This window comes from Lissotriton vulgaris, chromosome 2_1 (assembly GCF_964263255.1).
Source record: "Lissotriton vulgaris chromosome 2_1, aLisVul1.2, whole genome shotgun sequence".
NCBI classification, from domain to species: domain Eukaryota; kingdom Metazoa; phylum Chordata; class Amphibia; order Caudata; family Salamandridae; genus Lissotriton; species Lissotriton vulgaris.
The window spans coordinates 1,739,183,921-1,739,202,223 of NC_141687.1; the positions used below are offsets into that span (position 1 = coordinate 1,739,183,921).

Here is an 18,303-nt window from a genome sequence, read left to right on the forward strand (position 1 = left end):
CAGACTTCCCCGCCTCGCCTGCTTGTCAAGGTGTCTGTGGGCCCTGGGTCAGAGGGCTCATAGGCTCCCCCTCTCAGCCTCATGGCTGAGGCCCAGCTGGGGCCCTGGGCCTCTGGCCCCACATGCGGCACCCACTCGCCCTTTTGTTAGGACACAGAGCGACCCCATGGCCGCGCTTCATGCAGGGCCATCTGGTCGCGCCTTTCCCCTCGGCCATCTGGTCACACGTAATGCTTTCCAACGGGGCTACCATATGGCCGGGGTTCCCCAACTCTCAAATTGAATATGAGTATAGTGTATTTTTTCTGAATCATACATACGAATCATGTGACCGGCAGTGGGCATATTTGAGCAACATTACGCAACTAAACCCAAACCTCTCACCCTCCTTCATTCAATGGTGCAATCACTCCCACCCTCCTCACTAAATGTTTTAAGTGCTATCTACCTACGTGTTATTTGGTTTGTGTAATCTATATGTCCTAAAACTCAACTCAGTAGAATGTGTGATCTGACTGTGTGCTATTTGATTTGTGCAATGTGACTAGGTGTCTATCTAACTGCATGTATATTTCTACAACCTTGGCATAAACAGAGTGCATGATCTTGATCTTTCTTGTTGCAATGCATATTGATCATCCCTGTGTCTTATCTTTTCTTATTAAATTGACCTCAAAGCTGATTGGTTTACTTGCTTCACTCCCCTGGTACCACCTCCTCACACGCTCATTCTCTGGAGGATCTGTCAATACTAGTTTGTTTGATGTACCAGGGATCTTCATTTGTTTGTGGTATTGAATTCTAGCTACCATCAGTATGTATCAAATGTAGCAGCTGTTCTCACTCTTAGCTCATCCACTGCACATTATGAACTTGAGGCATTGGGTACATACTGCTGTATAGGGTGGGAAGGCTGCCCCCATTGGAAAGCATTGTGCATGACCAGGTGACCAAGGGGAAAGGTATGACCAGATGGCTGGGCGCGAATGACGCCAATCTTCCCACACCGAGCCTTCACCGGAGGGTTCCTGCCTGCCCATGCAGGGCTCAGGGGCTCTGAGTCCATGGAGGGCTTGGAGACCCCAGCTGGGCCTCAGGCCCGGGACTGAGAATAGGGGTCCCTGGCGGACCTCTAACCCGGGCCCATCCCTGGGCCTGCCCAGCAGTCCAGTGACAGGCCGCGTTGGGGAGACCTCCACCTGCCTGCATTGGGCCACCAAGGGCCCCGGCCTATGCTCCTGAACCAAGCCAAGCTGGGGAAAGCCCACCCGGGCCCAGGGCATGGTGCGGAGCCTGTCCTGGGCACTTTGCCGCACACTGGGCCGGTGGAGGAAGCCTGGGCAGTGGGGAGGTGTTGTCCAGGCCTAGCCCATCTGGTCCCCAGCCGAGAACCGCCAACCGAGCAGCGATTCTGGCATTCCCTGCCCCTAGCATTCCAGAGGAAAGCTACCCTTCTTTCTGGTAACCCGTGCACATCGAGTGACAGAGGGGACCCAGGGCATGGGGGTACCCGACCTCCTAGAGCCCTGGTAAGGATCGGGGAGGCTAACGAGCCCTCATCGGGACTTTTAGGGTAGCCCGGCGATCTGGTCACCCCATTGGCAAGCATTGTACACGGCCAGATGGCCGAGGGGAAAGGCACAACGAGATGGCGGGCCCAAAGGATGCCAATTTGCTCGCCCGAGCCTTCACAGGAGGGCTCCCACTGGCCCTTTGGAGGGCTTAAGAGCTCCTCACCAGGGACCCCTGTCCTGGGCAGACGGACCCTTGGCAGGCCACAGGACGGGGGCTCTCACATTCCAGGCCCTACCCGAAACCCAGACCCTGGATCCGGATTCTGCTTCACAACCCAGCCAGGCCGGGGGGATCTGGGAGCCTGCCCGGGCACAAGGACCCGCATCCCAGTCACAAGGACCCTCGGCTGGCCACAGGACGTGGGCTCCTGTTCCACTGATATTTTCCAAATCTCCATGGAACTCCTCATAGTGGTGCTATGCCAACTCTGCCCACCCCTACTTAGAATGAGGAATTGCAGATGTGACAAGGGAAGCAGCTAGCAGCACTGTCTGTAGGACTTAGAATGAGGAATTCCCAATGAGACCAGAGAAGCAGCTAACAGCACTGCCTAAAGGACCAAGAATGAGGAATTACCACTGGAACCAGAGTAGCAGCTAGCAGCACTATTATAACTTGAAACAGCTCCTCACTGGCCTGTATCCTCATAGAGAAGATACAGAAACAAACAAAATGAGATGGCAGATAAATTATTGGTTACAAATTAGAGATTTTGTGAGAAATCAATACACGCTTTTTAATGATCACAAAAACATTATAGGAGGTATACCATAAACAAGGGGCAGTCAGAAACCAAAAAGAGATCAACATATGCTGTTGCTTTAAGGTTAGACAGAAAACCACAAGTGGATGCCGGTTGCAGGCCTCTCCCACTGATGGAAGTACATAGGTAAGGTACATTTTAAGGTCACAAACAGGGACATTTACCAGCATCATTACATTTTCAAAATTCATAACATATCGGCAGCCGGTACCTCATTGGTGTGGGTCATTTGGTTGACTGACAAAAACTTGACAAAGGACGAATGCACAAAATAATGGAATTCAGAAGTTATAACGTTAGGTAGTAAACAGCTAAGAGTCAGCAGGTATAGGGTCTGTGAATGGAGGCAACGGAAAGCTGAGTTGTAAGTAATTGGGCACAGTAGCCATTAATGTTGTTCCAGTGGGCATGGGAAGAGAATTTGTCATGAGGCATACTGTAACAAAAGCCAGTGGCTAGAACTCCAGTGGAAACTTTCTGTAGTCAGCGGATAGGGGTGCAGTAGTCAGAGGAGGGGACTGGGACCAAGAGGTCTTAGATGTTACATATATTAATAGAATGTATGGATCTATAGATAACTAGAAAGCTCACAGTGTAATTCTTGAGATAGGAATTCACTTCCGCTGTTCTGGCTTAGGATTGGAAAGTGTCATTATGTAGTTTAAAATAGATTTAAAATACAAGCACTCGATTTATGGCATTCTGATGAAAATATCAAGTGAAATATACTACTGTAGTGTATTAGAGCACTATTACTGCCTCTCGCCATAGGGGCATTGTATGAAACTCTCCCTTCTCTGGTGGGTTTCAAGAAGACTCATGTTTCATTGTAAATATGTCCAAATTACCATGTATACATTACTGCACGCAATGGCCATGCCCACTCATATGAAGGAAACTCGGATCACTGAATAAACTGTGGGGGGTTACCAGAGTGCACTGCAACATGGACCATACCTGATCATAATAAAGCAACAAATTTGCATACAATGACCCATTTTTAACAATATAAATCAAGTGACTTGTAAAGGTCTCTTTCCACATTAATACATTTCTGGATGTTCCAAAGCGGACTACTTTGTTAAAGTGAAACTAATGATGACAATAACGCACTGCGCAAACACACAAATTACAAGGCTCTCATACAAAGCTATACCTTAGTGCTGCAAAGGGGCACTGTAACACAAACCAAACATCATCTAACACGAACAGGAAATAAAGGAAGTAGTCCTCTTAAGAATATATAAACACCTACAGCTCAAGGAAACTGTAGTTGGACGGTGCTCCTGAGTGAAAAACAGCAGTGATGTATCCTGAGCAAAAAACATAAGTTATGTATCGGGAGAGCCAACCAATGAGGAGCCAACAAAGAAGAGTGAAGCAGGAGTGAACCAATGGCAAGCAGCAGGTGGGATTACACTCTGTGAAGTGGTTACAGCAGGTCTTGTAGGCAACCCATGCGTGCTGCAAAGGCTCAACCTAAAAATAGGCAAAGAAAAAGCCTGGGTACCCGGCTGCATATGGGCTCAGAAACATGAACAGGATGCTTTGACTGAGATTGATTTGCTGGACGGCTGTCCCAGTACAGCCAACCAGGGCTACACGAGCTGAAGTGGGCCCGAAGTACTTTCAGCCCAATATTATTAATAATAATAGTGGAATATGTAAAGCGCGACAGTTAAGTCAAGCAGAGGTATCCTGGCGCTGAGTGGAGATCAGGTATGGCATCCCGACCAGGAGCTATCCCTAGGTAAAAAGCCAGGTCTTCAAAATCTTCCTAAACTTAAGTTCTGTTTCCATGAAGCACATATGCAAAAGTAAGGAATTCCATAGCCTGGCGGTCCTTATTGTGAAGGACCTTCTTCCCATTCAAGACTTAGCATAGCGAGGTACACAAAGCAGGTGCTGAGAGTTTGATCGCAAAGTATGTTTAGGTTAAAATGGCCAAAGCCTGTGTCTGAGATACATAGATCCTTTGCTACACATGGCATGAAAAGCTAGGGTCAAGGACTTGAACTCTATCCTTTCCAGTGAGATACCTCTATCAGCTGGAGCATCATCGGGCGGGGAGCTGCGCTGAAATAGCCCCAAAGGTAGCTACAAACCCCGCTGTCTCTAAATTGGCAGGTGGACAAAAGCTGCGAGGAGAAAACCCAGCGGAGCTCGATTCACCGGAGCAAATACCGGGGAGCCTGCAGCAGTCTCAAATGCCAGACCCACCAGCAGGGTAGAGGGGAAGAGGCGGAGCAACAGGCAAAAACCGCCCGGCTGGCCCGTCGGTGGCTGAACTCCTGCAGCGGCTGACAAAAGCTCAGGCGGGAGCAGTCAGCGAGGAGAAAGGCAAGCAGAAGCAAAGTCAGGAGGTGAGTCGGGAAGAGACTAGAGACACCCCAGTGTCAAGGGTTGTAGAGGCTGATCTGCCTAATGGAGAGAAAAGGAAACAGGGGGATGCCCCCCATGGAAGCTGTGAATGGAAGGGAAATGTGTGCCCCGGGTGAAGAGAATGGGGATATTGCCGGAATTTCAGAAGCTGTTCCGGTCCCACTGGTCTCCCCCAAACCTCACACTGTCGTGGCAGAGCGGGTGGCTGCTGGTAAGAAGATGGGCATTGACTGTGTTGAAATACAGCAAGGAATAGAAAATGTAGCACAGAAACCCAATTTAGCGGCTGGCAGGAACAACTCGCACCTGCTAATAGAACTGCTAGCAGGGGATAAAAATAGAGGAGAAATGGATAAAGAGCCTAGTGACTGTTTTTTTCTGGTTTCAGAGGGGCAGAGTGGTCGGAGGACGGGTTCAGCACATAATCAGGGGAAAGCAACTTAGACACGGATCCTGAGGACAGTGACCTAGCACTTCCCATAACAGCAACAAAAAAAACCTTCGCCCTGGTACACAAAAGTGTGAAAGAAAAGATTTAAACTGGGACTATACATCTGCAACCCAGTTGGTCGGGTTCTTTGTCTGGCACAACCCCCACAGAAGTTAGCATGGCTTCCACTACACTGGAAGTAATTCATCAGGCTATCTTACCTCACAGGGAAGCAATGCGCCAAGAGCAGTCCTCTATGAGGAAAATGCAAGGGGTCGTCAGGAAACTTTCTAAAGCTTGTGTTAAAATAGGGGAAAGGGTGACTAACCTCGAGTTGAGAATTGTCTCTACAGAATCAGAGGTGGCAAACGCATCGACCCAGGTGGAAGCTCAAGGCTCTCAAATTAAATATATCCAATGGAAGCTCGAGGAGTTTGAGAACAGACAAAGGAGGAACATGCTCAGGGTGCTGGGAATTCCGGAGGGGTTGGAAGGGTCTAACACCAGGTCTAACATACTGGAGCTATTTAAGTCTTTGTTTCCTGAGATGTCAATCTGAAATTGGGCAGCAGAAGTTCAAAGAGCACATCGTACCCCCTTTAAGCCATGGATGCAAGCAAGCGAAGGGTCCAAGCCATGGGCAATATTAGTGTTCTTTGGCAATTTCCTCCTACGCCAGGCAATCTCAGACAAGGCTAGACCTGAATCTAAGAGAACAAGTGGGGAGATATCGTTTTTGGTGCGCCAAGATTTCTGCCACTCTACGGTGGAAAGACGCTGGAGGTTAAGGCAGCTCATAAAACCTTTTCAGAAGAAAAACATCCAGATTTATTTGATTAACCCAGCACAGCTCAAGTGATCCATGAGGGGCAGACCCGCTACTTCTTGTCGGAAATAAAAGCAAAGGAGTATCTGGATGCTATGAACAAATAAAGTAATTTGGGGGAAAGAAAAAGGAAGGAGAGGTATTTTGGGAGTATAAGTTTGCTCCGGTGAAAGCGGTACAAGCTCTTTTTCCAAATGGCAAAATGTCTAAAAAAAAGAATAAATGCATATATTAGGGAGAAGAATCGAGTAGGGGAAGTCAGCGTGGGAAGGGAAAAGGGTATTGATTTGAACGAGAGATACTAGACCTATGAAATATTTGGATTAGTGGGTTAATTTAAATTATTGACGGATTAGGAGTAGCCATGTCGCTAATGCTTCGAACATCCTATGCACAGACCAAGATCTAGGCGCTTCACTGGGGAAGCTGGAGAGCACGATGGAAGGGACGGAGAAGGGGGGCAGGGAGGGGTTCAGGGGGCTAGGAAGGGGGGGCAGGGAAGGTGGGGAAGGTCACGGGTGGGAAAAAAATATACCCAGCATTATTTTCTAACTTGGTTGAAGGTCTTGAACATAAAACAGTTGAAATATGTGAGTAATAAGGGATGGAGCAATTCTTTAGAGAAAAATGGGGAAGCTTAAGTTTTGTACAGTGAATGTAGGGGGCTTAAATGACTGGAGGAAGAGGCAACGGTTGGGGGAATTTGTACGGTCAAACTGTATAGATGTGGTTTGTTTACAGGAGACACATTTACCGTGGGCAAAAAGGAATTTATTGAATATCAGAGGATACGATTTACTGGCTTGTTCCTCCCAAACATCTACCATCAGGGGTGTGGCAATATTGGCCAAGGGTGCCCTTGGTGGGGTAAAATGCTAAATAACAGATACCCTTGGGAGGTGGGTTGTGGTGGAACTCGGAGTAGGAAATACTGTGGATCTAACCAGGATGGACCTGAGATCTTTGATCAACTTGAAGTAGAGTTGACGATGTGGCCGAGGCCAATGATATTGTGCGGAGATTTTAATATCTCTGTTGACCTTGTTTATAATAATGTCTACGCAGGCCGTATACCTAAGGTATACCGAGCCTTGAATTCTCTAATCAACTCGCATGGACTGGTAGATGTTTGGGAGAACAAAGAACTCAACGAGACAGGATTTACATATTTTTCCTGTCCGCATAAAAAGTACACTAAGCTGAATTTTTTTCTAATATCTGCAACAGAAATAAAAAGAGCTAGGATCGAGAAATTGCCGAAAGCAGTATCTGACCATAATCCATTCGTTTTACAGCTTGATACGGATGCCCTCACTAAGAGCTACTCAAAGTGGACCTTTTACAGGAAGATATTGGTTAACCTAAAATATGCAGAATATATGAAGATGTGGGCCCAAGACTATTCTGACATGAATCGGTATAGTGTGTCCCGGAATACAGTTTGGGACGCATTTAAAGCCTCACTTAGAGGGTAAACGATTAGTTTTACTGCCAGGTTAAGGAAAGAGGCACAGACCAAAAATGATAGACTGTTGAGAGAGCTATCGATTGCAGAAGAACAACATACTGAAGATATAGGTCAAGGAAAAGAGGTCTCTGAGATTCAGCATAGGATTCTGACCATTAAATCCGAGCTGCATAAATGGTTGGCTCAGAAAGCCGAAGATGAATACCAATCACATAGGGGAAAGGTTTACGAGACAGGAGAACAGGCGGGTAAACTCTTAACACTCCGTATTAGACAGGAAACTACTAGGAATTTAATAACAGACATAGGAGAGGGGGATCAGGTGTACACAGAGCCTGATGATGTACTCAAGGTCTTTAAGGACTTTTATCAAAATCTGTATGAAGAGGAGATTTGCATGGAAGCTTATAGTATGGAAGATGAGGGAGGGGGTCTACAGTTGGACAGTCAGGCAAAGGAAGAACTAGAGAAGGACTTTACGATGGAGGAAGTCACTGAAGCCCTGCAAGATATGTCATCAGGAAAGGCAGCTGGGTCCGATAGTATTCCGCTGTAAGTCTATAAATGTATCCAGAGAGAGATTTCCCCCACAATGCTGGACTTATTTGATCATATATTGTATATGGGTGAAATTCCAGAATCCTGGAAGGAAACCAATATTGTAGTGTTCCACAAAAAAGGGAAACCAAAAGATAACCCAACGTCTTTTCGTCCAATATCCCTCATCAATGCAGATACTAAAGTTTATTCAAAGGTGCTAGCAAAGAGGTTGGGAAGGGTCATTGGTGGTTTGGTTTCCCCGTGGCAGTATGGGGATATCCCAGGGCCTGGGACAACGGGTCATATCAGGTAGGTCATCTCACTTTTTGACGCACTGGCAGCCACGGGGGGACGGATGGCCATGATCTTTTTTGACGCAGAAAAAGCCTTTGATCGAGTCATGTGGAGGTATTTGTGGGAGATATTGGAACGAAGGGGGTTTGGCCACAGAATAATTAAGGCTATTAAGGCAATGTACTTGGAGACAAAGGCTTGAATTCAATTAATGAGAGGTAGCTCGGATAAGATATTTATTTCAAGAGGGACATGACAGGGTTGTCCCTGTTCACCAATACTCTTCGCTCTATATAGCGATCCACTTATAGAAAGAATATTAAGCTGTCATGACATCAAGCCAATAGTTAACAATGGTTTCGAGACCAAGCTGCTGGCCTATGTGGATGTCCTGGCCATAATTACACCAGATCCGGTTAGGGCTATGAGAGCAATCACGGAGATTGCTAGCGAATTTGGAAAGAGGTCTGGCTATCTGCTGAATAAAAGTAATACCCAGGTAGTCTGCACTAATAATATTAAAATGAATGATTTAAGATGCACAGAAAGTGCAGTCTATCTTGAACTCAGAATAAGTTCTGCAACGGATACAATAATAAATGTTAATTTTGATCCGCTGTTGAAGTCAATCTCAGCATACCTACAAAGAATAGACGCCTTGCACTTATCTTTAATAGGAAGGGGCAATGTATTACAAATGACTATGCTCCCCAAAATTTTGTATCTGCTCCGATTTATTCCATTTATGATCGATGAAGTTGTAATGAAATCAATAGAGTCAATATTTATGAGTTTTATATGGCAGTATGGGAAAGTCAGACGTGCCATGAAATACTTGTCTCTCCCGCAGGAAAGGGGATGGCTTGCGATCCTGAATGTTACATTGTATCATTGGGCCTGCCTGCTAAGTCAGATGGCAATATTATTTGACTCTGCAAGAAGACCAACGGGTATGATACCAAATAGCCATGGTCTGCCAACCATATATGAGTTGATGCTTGGCAGAGAAGCCATAGGGCTCTTGCGCCGTAAAACAGAAAGGTGGTATTATAAAAAAATGCGGTATAAGATAATGGATAGTGCCTGGGAGGTTTGGAAGATGATACAAAGAACGCTGGCAATTCCAAAAATAAACTACTATACTCCTCTATGGAAGTCAAGCGCATGATGAGGATAGGATTGGTAGAATCTGGGAACAACAAGGAGTTAGAAAAATAAGCAATATTTTTTAAGGGGATCAACTGTTGGGATTCAATACCATATAGCAAAAATGTGGTATTCAGGCAAATCAAGGTTTTAAATATGTCCAAATCTATCATATACTTTTGGGTATTAGACAGCAGATCCCTCCAGGGGGTAGAATTAATATAATTGAATACTTAATAGCGGCCGGAATAAATATTAAATTGATATATAGCTCTTTATTACTGAGTGTACAAGATTATTTAGAAAAATGTGAGGACTCTTGGGTTATTAAATTAAATGATCCGGACATAGACTTGTACAAAGCGCTGCATTTGGCAGGGAAATTATTCCGGTCTACTAATCTAAAGGCCCAACATTATAAAACCCTTGTTAATCTTTATTTCACACCAGCCAAACTGTATGATTGGGGAAAGAGGGAGGATGATAAATGTTCAAGGTGTGGAGAAGGGCATGTTGATCTGATACACATGTTCCATCAGTGTGATAAATTAAGTCTAATTCTAGGAGAGATCGGGGTTTTCTGGGAGGGGCTGCTAGGAGTTTACATCGACCTATCCCCTACCATTATGTTAATAGGTATTGATAGTAATCTGGGCCTCCGAAAGGAGGATGAAGCTTTTGTTTTTATATGTGTGGCAGTCCTTCAGATACTTTTAGCTGCAGGTTGGAAGGACCCCTTAGCCCCCACCTTTCAGATGTGTTTTACCCAACTCCTAGGGATTCATAATATAGAATCCTCCCTATATATCAGGAGAGGTAGGAAGATGAGGGAGCTGGGACTGAGTATCTGGGACCCCATCAAAGGATGGAGGGATGGTGCCCAGCGCCCGTCTGCGATTGGAATTATGGGAGTGGGGTAGGAGGCTGGTTAGAGTTGACATATTTAGTTGCTAGGATAAATGGGGATTTGCTTAGGTTTATCATTTCTTGAATGCTTAAGTTTACATCTGTTATTTCCTGAAGGAAGCTTCTGTATGTAGAAGGATGTTATTTTTATTAATGGATTTGCAAGATTAACCAGTTGCTTTTTATGGTCTCTTATCTCGTATTAATTAATTATTTCTTAAGTATTAGGAAAGATCTGCGTGTTTTATGTATTTGTTGGCCTTTACATTTTATATTTTGTGTATTCCATTTTTTAACAGAATGAATTGTAAAATGTATTTAATATTGTTGTGCCGGGTATTTAATAATTGTTTTAAAAAAAAAATTCTGTGGATCAGATAAGAAGGTAGCCCTAGGCACAAACTGTTCACATAATCCAGCTGAGAGGTCACAGTAGTATGGACTACTGCCCTGGGGCTATCTTCCAGTAAGAGGTGCAGGAATTTCCTTGAGCTTCTTAATTTCCTGAAGCAAGATAAAGAGATGTGACGGACTTGAGTTTCAAAGGATAGGCCCATTGGATGCCCAAATTCCTTGCAGTATTTGCTGGAATTGGTGGTGACCCCAGCTCAGCTGGCCACCATAATCCTGAGGACGGGGAGGCCAGGCCAAAACATAGGACCAACGCCTTATCTCCATTCAGTTTTAGTCTGTTATTGTTCATCCAGCAGGCGATGTCCTTCAGACACTCCGTGAGTCTGGCAAACGAGTCCTCAGAGTGGTCATTGAATGAGAACACCAGCTGGGTGTCATCTGCATAGGACACTGCCTTCAGTTCCCAGGTAGCAATGAGATTGAAAAGTAGCACCAGGGAGTTGTTAAAAAGCAGAGGACTTAGGGCAGAGCCTTGTGGAACACTGTACCGCAGTAGCTTAGGATTGGATTGATGTGGGTGGAGAAAAACTCTTTGAGAGCGGTCTGTGAAGTAGGACTGTATTCAAGCAAGAACTGCCCCTGCAAGCCCAGCTGTTTGAGCCTGTCCAGGAGAATTGGGTGTGCAACCGTGTTGAAGGCTGCCGACAGATCTAAAAGGATCAGCACTGCTGATGCTCCAGCATCCACTGACATTCTCACTGACTCCGCCACCACCTCCAATGCAGTCTCAGTACTGTATCCTGACCAGAAACAAGACTGTGTATCATTTATGATGTCCTATTCATCGATGAAATTGGCGAGTTGAGGTTGAGCCAATTTTTCTAACATTTTTGCGGGTGCTGGTAACAGTGAAATTGGATGGTAATTGCCGAGCTCTGTGGGATCAGCATTCATTTTTTTCAGCAGGGGTAGTAAGAATGCACATTTCTAAATATCTAGGAAGATGCCGAAAGATAACGACGTGTTCCAAATGTAGTTTAAAACTGGGTTAATGCAATGAGCCAAAGATCTAAAAAGCTTGGGTGGGCAGGGGTCCACAGGGGAGTCCGACTTGTATCTTCAGATTTCGACAATTGGTTCCTGCAAGGTTACAGGGCGGAGCTCCGAAAAAGCGCCAACAGAACTTGTAGTTTCCGATGGCTGTGATACCGCCGACAACTTTCCTACCGTGAAAGAGTCATAGACTTTCTACTTTTTGTCCTAACAAACATTGATAGGTTTGTACACAAGGAAGGAGAGGGCAGACCATTTCCCTCAATGGTGGATGGGCTAGTAAAGGATCTGACAATCCTAAAAATCTCCTTACCCGAATTCTCCGCACTCTCAATGCGATTAACAAAGTATTCCCTTCTAGTCACCCCCATCATTTTACGCAGCTTTTCTAGGGCTTCCTTATAGGATAGCTTGACCTCCGCCAAGTAATCTTTCCTCCATAGCCGTTCTGGTCTTTTACACCCACTTTTTTCAATTCTGAGGTCTGCAGAGAACCAGGGGCCTGAGGGAGACTCTCTCAGGGACCGTACAGATCTCAGTGGAGCATCAAGGGCAGAGGTGATCCTCAAATTGAACGCGACTGCATTCACGTTAGGATTACCAGTGCTCAGTGGTCCACTAACTAGGAGCGCTGGGGCCAAGCTGTCTGCTTTCGCCTTTTATCCAGTTCCTTCTGAACACTGAGTGTTTGCCACTTCCCTGCTGTATTTTCTCCAGAGTGAAGGAAAAAGGTCCATCCACACCAAACATTGAGGGGCAATGGAGGTTGCACACCTGCCAGTAGGTGGGTGCAGTCCCAGACTGCATTCATGCTATTGTGGGTGGGCATATTCAAATCCGGCCAGTCTCCTGATGCACTGAAATATGCCTTAACCATGGCTTGGAGAAGTGCGTCCCCAGTATTTGGTTGCACCTCACCATTCAGGGGCAGAAGCAGGTCATTGAGAGCCTTTATTTATTCCCATGTTACGTCCCTTCGAATGGGGGATACCCCATGGGTTGTGAACTTTAGTAAGTATTTTAGTAGCATATTTGATTCTCTTTCTACTTCTGCAATAGGATCACATGCAGTGTTATGGCGAACCTCCTGAAATTGAGGATAAATTGTGATGCCTCACTTTCATTAAATGCTGCGAAATGTTTGCAAACAAAAAATGCAATTAAACTTGGTGACTGGTTAAGGGTAGACTGATGTCATGCATGCACCCTTTGTCTAGTCTGAACTTTCATTTGAAAACCTAATCCTTTCTGAGAGCTGTCAGTTTACTTCAGTTTTACTGGTGTACCTGATGATGAATGGTGATCTTTAAAAGAATGCAAGATGGTGCAAGATGGTGCCCTGATGACTGGGGTGGAAGGGCAGGGCACCCTTCCTTTACGAAAGGTGACTCTTACCAGTGCCTTCTGTCTGGCCTGAGGGGCCAGGCCCACCAAGGCAAAAGTGCTGAATTTAACTATCTAGCACTGTGGAATCTTTGAGCTAGTCAGCCTGGAGGAGACTTAGACATCTCCTTGACCAGGGCCACTCTGTCCTGGGTAGGGAAGCCACTTCTGGCTGGTGTATGGAGACCTGATTAGAAAGGTTTAAAGTGAAGACTTTACCAGCATATCCTTCAGAGTTTTGGGGCTCACTATACTAGAGGAGACCCATATTCTTCCTCAGTCTGCTGCCACCCTGCCCTGGGTTAGAGAAGGTGGCTCCAGCTAGTGCTAGGACCTCTGGCCTTAAAACTACTTCCTCCCTACCAAGCAACAGCACTGTCTTCACCTGCATCTCACTGGGATTTTTTTTTAAGCTGGTCAGCCAGGAAGCGACCCAGACTCCTCCCTGGTCTGGTGCCATTATGCCCTGTGTATATAAGGTGGCTCTGAATAGTATCTTGAACCCTGGTCTATGGAACCAGAACCCTCCCCCTCCGGAACTTTACCATCTAGGTGTAAGCGCTGGCTTCACCTGCCTCTCACTGGGGATTATTGAAGCTGATTGGCTGAGTGGAGACCCCAAGCTCCTCCCCAATGTACGCCACCCTGCCCTTGGTAGGGAATGTTGCACTTTGTCCCTGACTGACGAATGCCAACTCACCCTATATGCCCAGTGGTGCAGCCTTTCTAGCTGAAGTGGTTTTAGACACCCTCCACCTTCTGGTCCTATCAAGAAGCAATACATTTTCTTTGACTATTAATTCCCTACAGAGTGGAGGCTTATGGAACCCAAGATTAGCAACAGGTTACACACATCAGTGCTAGGTGGCTTTTCAGTCGGTAGGTTCCTCAGATGCTGACCAGATTACCTGGGCCAGCTGTAAACCAGATGGTGCAGGCCATCTGCCTGCCAGATGACCCAGGCTACCTGCAAAGCAGATATCATAGAGCAATCGCCAACCAAAGTTTTAATAGAACTCTGTATGTTCTTCTCTGGCCATTAAAATGGAAAGAATTGAAAACAAGCTGCCAGGGCTTAAAGAAAGAAAATATTGTGTGCCTACTGCAAGAGAATGTTCAGGGAGGCAGATTAGTATCACACATACACAGCAAACATATTGGAAAGAAAGCTAAAGAGAAGAAACTGATATGCATTTCATTCTTCACCACAAGGCTGGCTGATTGAGAGATGAATTGTACTTAGACTCAAATATCCTCTGATGTAGCAAACCTCGGTTCCTAAAATTCAGTGACAAGTACCGTTGGAGTATAAAGGCGTTTGGGTGAACTTGTAACAATTTACAAAAAAGCCGATGGAAAAATCAATAGGTCTGGCTTTAAAAATCTACCACTTCCAAACTCGGTTATGCACACATATCACAGGCAGTCTGTGCCATGTCTCTGGACAGCATGACTGACTCTTTCGCTCTTATTACTGTTTCCTGTGTTTAATTCCACAAGATTATGGAGCTGTAGTTTAGAGAATAGGATGAGCACAGGGCACCGACATTGGTGGCACAGAACTACAGCACAAAGGGTATCTGCGCATTTGTGAATGCCTGTGTTTGCACGTGTAAAGAAATAACAGCCATACTCTTGGGTTTAGAGATGTGGGACTTTCATTTTGTGGGAGGGATAGGTTGTACATCTCACTGACGCTGATATTTTCCAGTATGCCAGGCAGAGCATCATCAATACAGGTCTGTTAGCCTTGCAGGAGTGTGTGCCTATACTGGTGGATGTCATATGTATCTCCCTGGCCCTATCCCAGAATTACCACTGAGGCCCAGCAGGGCCTTGGAGCCAGCCACTCCACCTCACACACTTCTTGATTAGGTACCTCAGCTATGAAGCCTCGTTCTTTCCCATGGAGCATGCTATCTCTTCCAAAAAAAGTAAGACACACTGTCAAGTCAAAGAGTCAGGGGAGAATCGAAAATATCATGTAATTGTTTAAAATTAGTGAGAAATAGCATGCATTGCATTCAAATATGTATTTAGGACAATGCATGAACATCAGTAAGGCACAAGCTTACCTTCAACAAAATTTTGACCAGGGCATTCCAAGACTCCACCGATGCATTTGCTGAAACAATAAATGAAAGTGATTGAGGGAGCACACTCGCATTGATGATAGGCTTCACATTGGGGCAGACCATTGCACCCGGGCTTACTTGGAAGAAACCCACACACTCCCGTTACTACTCCTCATTCCGTGGTTCTGACGACAAAGCGAAAGAGGTTTCCAAAGAAAGGGTTCCCTGTTTATCTTCTGTAGTGTACACCACCTGCCCCCATTGGCCCCCCAGCTTCAAATAGGTAGCTGCTGAGTCTGAGAGGCTAGGTTTGGGTCAATCTCGTCATGTCGTCGTGGGTCAAAGGTGTGTACTGTCACTTCCACTACTTCCGGCATTTTAGTGAATCGGTGTTTATGAAAACCGCGCGGCCACAAGAAGAGTTTCGGCCGTAGGTAGTGCAGTTAATTAGGGAGGGCACGAATTATATGAGGGAAGATAATGGTATCCGACGAATACGGCATCACCCTAGATCGGAGATGGTGAACTGGTATGTGCAAGGATGCGTGGCCTATGATGTAGTATCAAGTAGTAAACATCTGCAATTTGTGTTTTATAATCCCATCCATTTGTAGTTACCTTAGCAAAAAGTTCATGGATTAAAATGGAATGGCACACAATGTATATCCTAATCCCATACAGCAGGCATGCCACAGATAGTGCGTGGTAAAGATCCCTGTTATGTTTAGCCTTCAACAGGTGTGCCTCAAATAGTGCACTCCAGGCATCCCTTTATGTCTCACATTCTGATCTTGAATCAGATGACATATACGTGGATTTTATTTGTCCAAAGACAGTCGGTTTTCGACTGACTCTCTGGGTTTCCAGTAGGTGCAGCAGTCGAAGGTCGTGAGACTGTGGTGCTTAAGAGTCAGTATTGCATGTTAGTGGTATGAGCAGAGCCTCACTAGCAGCGTTGCAGTACACTGCAAGCTCTATGGGAGAGATGTGCAGTGTGATCTGGAAAGAATACCACAAGACAAGCAGTCCTGGCACGTCCTGAAACCAAGTTGCCTAAATGGTGTGTGGCACACTTACCATGTCACGATCCCAATGTTGATGGCGCTCTCAACTGGGATTACTTCATTGTTGTAAAAACACGGGCATTTCATGGCCTCTACGCATTGATCTAGATTCTCGTTGAGGAAGGCCCCCTGTGGGCAACCGCAGCCCTCCACGGGTGGACCAGGCAGGTCGCAGAATGCATTGGGTTGCGCGAGGAAGCGGCACGTGCTGTTGCAAGCACTCCGGCTGTAGCTGAAGACCATGGATTCAGGACAGCTCATTTCTGTGCGCCCGGGAAAAATAGACACAAACGGGTTAAGAAAGTCGTACAGTGCTTGGGGCGCACACAGATAGCTCTAGTAGCAAAAACAGACCAGTGAACACAGTAAATAAAAAACATAACTGCGATGCCAATGAATAGTATGATTTCAAATTCACACAGAAGGGGCCACTCACACTCTCCCTGGTCTCTATCACAAAAGCACGCCACAGAGAATAAGCACTAGCTTCATTGGGAATCTGTATTTTTGCCGTACATGAGCAGCAGGTGGTCAGACAACTTGAAATTGTTTTGTTTGTGTGATATTTGTAATGTATATTTTGAGGATTTGGGTGTATTGTATGGCGTGGCTATGCGGCCTTACTAGGTAATACACTAATACACTGACAACAACTGTTTAACCTCCAGTTATGCTCATGTGTAAAACCTTAAACTCAATCCTTGGCAGCTATGGCATGGAGCAGCAAGCCTAAGGAGCTATTGTAAAGCATTTGACAGTGCCAAACAATGAAAGAGGAAAGACACATATTATGCAAGAAATCCATAACAAATTCATAAAATTAGGTTATATTTGCATGACTCTTTAGAGTCCAAGATGAGCAAAATCCACCAGAGGGTTGCAAAGGTACACATTTTTAAAGAAAACATAAATCTTAGTTTAACTGCAAACAAGCATTGGCATTGTAAAGTTTGTAAACTTTTGAAAAGTTTGTAAGAATTGACTTTGACTACTCCGGCCCTGTTTAGGTGACCAAATCCAACAGGGAGAAGGCTGGGGTGGGGTGTGTGTGTGGGGGGGGGAGTGGCGGGGGGCAATAAAGAGTATCTGAACAGTTACCTGGTCACCAAAGCTTTTTCCAGTCTAGTTCCAAACTTTAAAACACAACTGCAGTAGACTTCAATGGGGTGGTCCCGATGCTGCGGATGAAGGAGATGGAAGATGCTCAAGGATGCTCTGGGTTCTGAGCGGTTGAAGGGGGTTCCTTTGCTATTATTACCCGGTCCATGGGTCAGGTGGGGGGACTTTGGCCACAGAGGCCCAGGTCATTCGAAGTTCTCTTTGAGACAGTAGAGAGCCATCTGCAGCTGGGTTACCGGTCTCTAGCGACAGTGGTGGATGTGATATCCCTTGGTGGAGGCTGTTGTCCCTCTTGAGTGATCAATCTGGACTCAGATGACGCTCCTAGGTCTGGCCCACTGAGGTGAAACATTTGGCCATTGAGGATCAGTCTCTTGGGGCACACAGCACCAGTCAGCAGAGATTCTTCTGGAGTGGCTACTGGTGTGGAGAAGTGTGGCTCAGGGGTTAGAGGCGGCAGACCCGGAAGCTGAGATCGGCCCTGGACCAGGGTTCAATTCCCCACCTCGGCGGGTCTTGGGCTCAAAAATTCCACGGACTCGATAATTCTCGCTCCGGTGCCTTCTCGACTCAAGGGTTCACACTCTGCGACTCTGGGCAATAGCTTGCTTAATCTCCACAACGGCCCCTCGTGGCGGGATGCCTGGCTTTCACCTTGCGGATACCCTGCCGGGGTTATCTCACAGGGGAATACCAGGACCGGTTCCCTAAGCAAGCGCCGGGAAACCCTTTGTGGGTAGCTGTGCGCTATATAAGCTCAAATACATTTACATTTACTGGCTTGACGAGTTGGGCTACTTCTGTTTTGTTAGCCTTGGTGCTGGTTTCTGGCGGTCATTCAGCTGACCCTAAGGATCACTTCTTTTGTCTGAGGCTGGGAGGCTCCTTTTCCCCAAGCAAGGTGCAACAGGCACAGTCCTAATTT

The 18,303-nt window shown here is 46.0% G+C and overlaps 1 protein-coding gene across 1 annotated transcript in view; it reads right to left on the reverse strand.

Annotated features, from left to right (window-relative positions):
• The window catches only part of LOC147733211 (mucin-5B-like), a 1,334,855-nt gene that overhangs the window by 910,028 nt on the left and 406,524 nt on the right, over positions 1-18,303 (reverse strand). Inside the window, exons 8-9 of the mRNA XM_086956056.1 lie at positions 16,273-16,522; positions 15,203-15,245 (exon numbers count right to left, since the gene is read on the reverse strand). Of these exons, the coding sequence (XP_086812182.1) occupies positions 15,203-15,245; positions 16,273-16,522 (293 nt within the window). The remainder of the gene's footprint in view (positions 1-15,202; positions 15,246-16,272; positions 16,523-18,303) is intronic.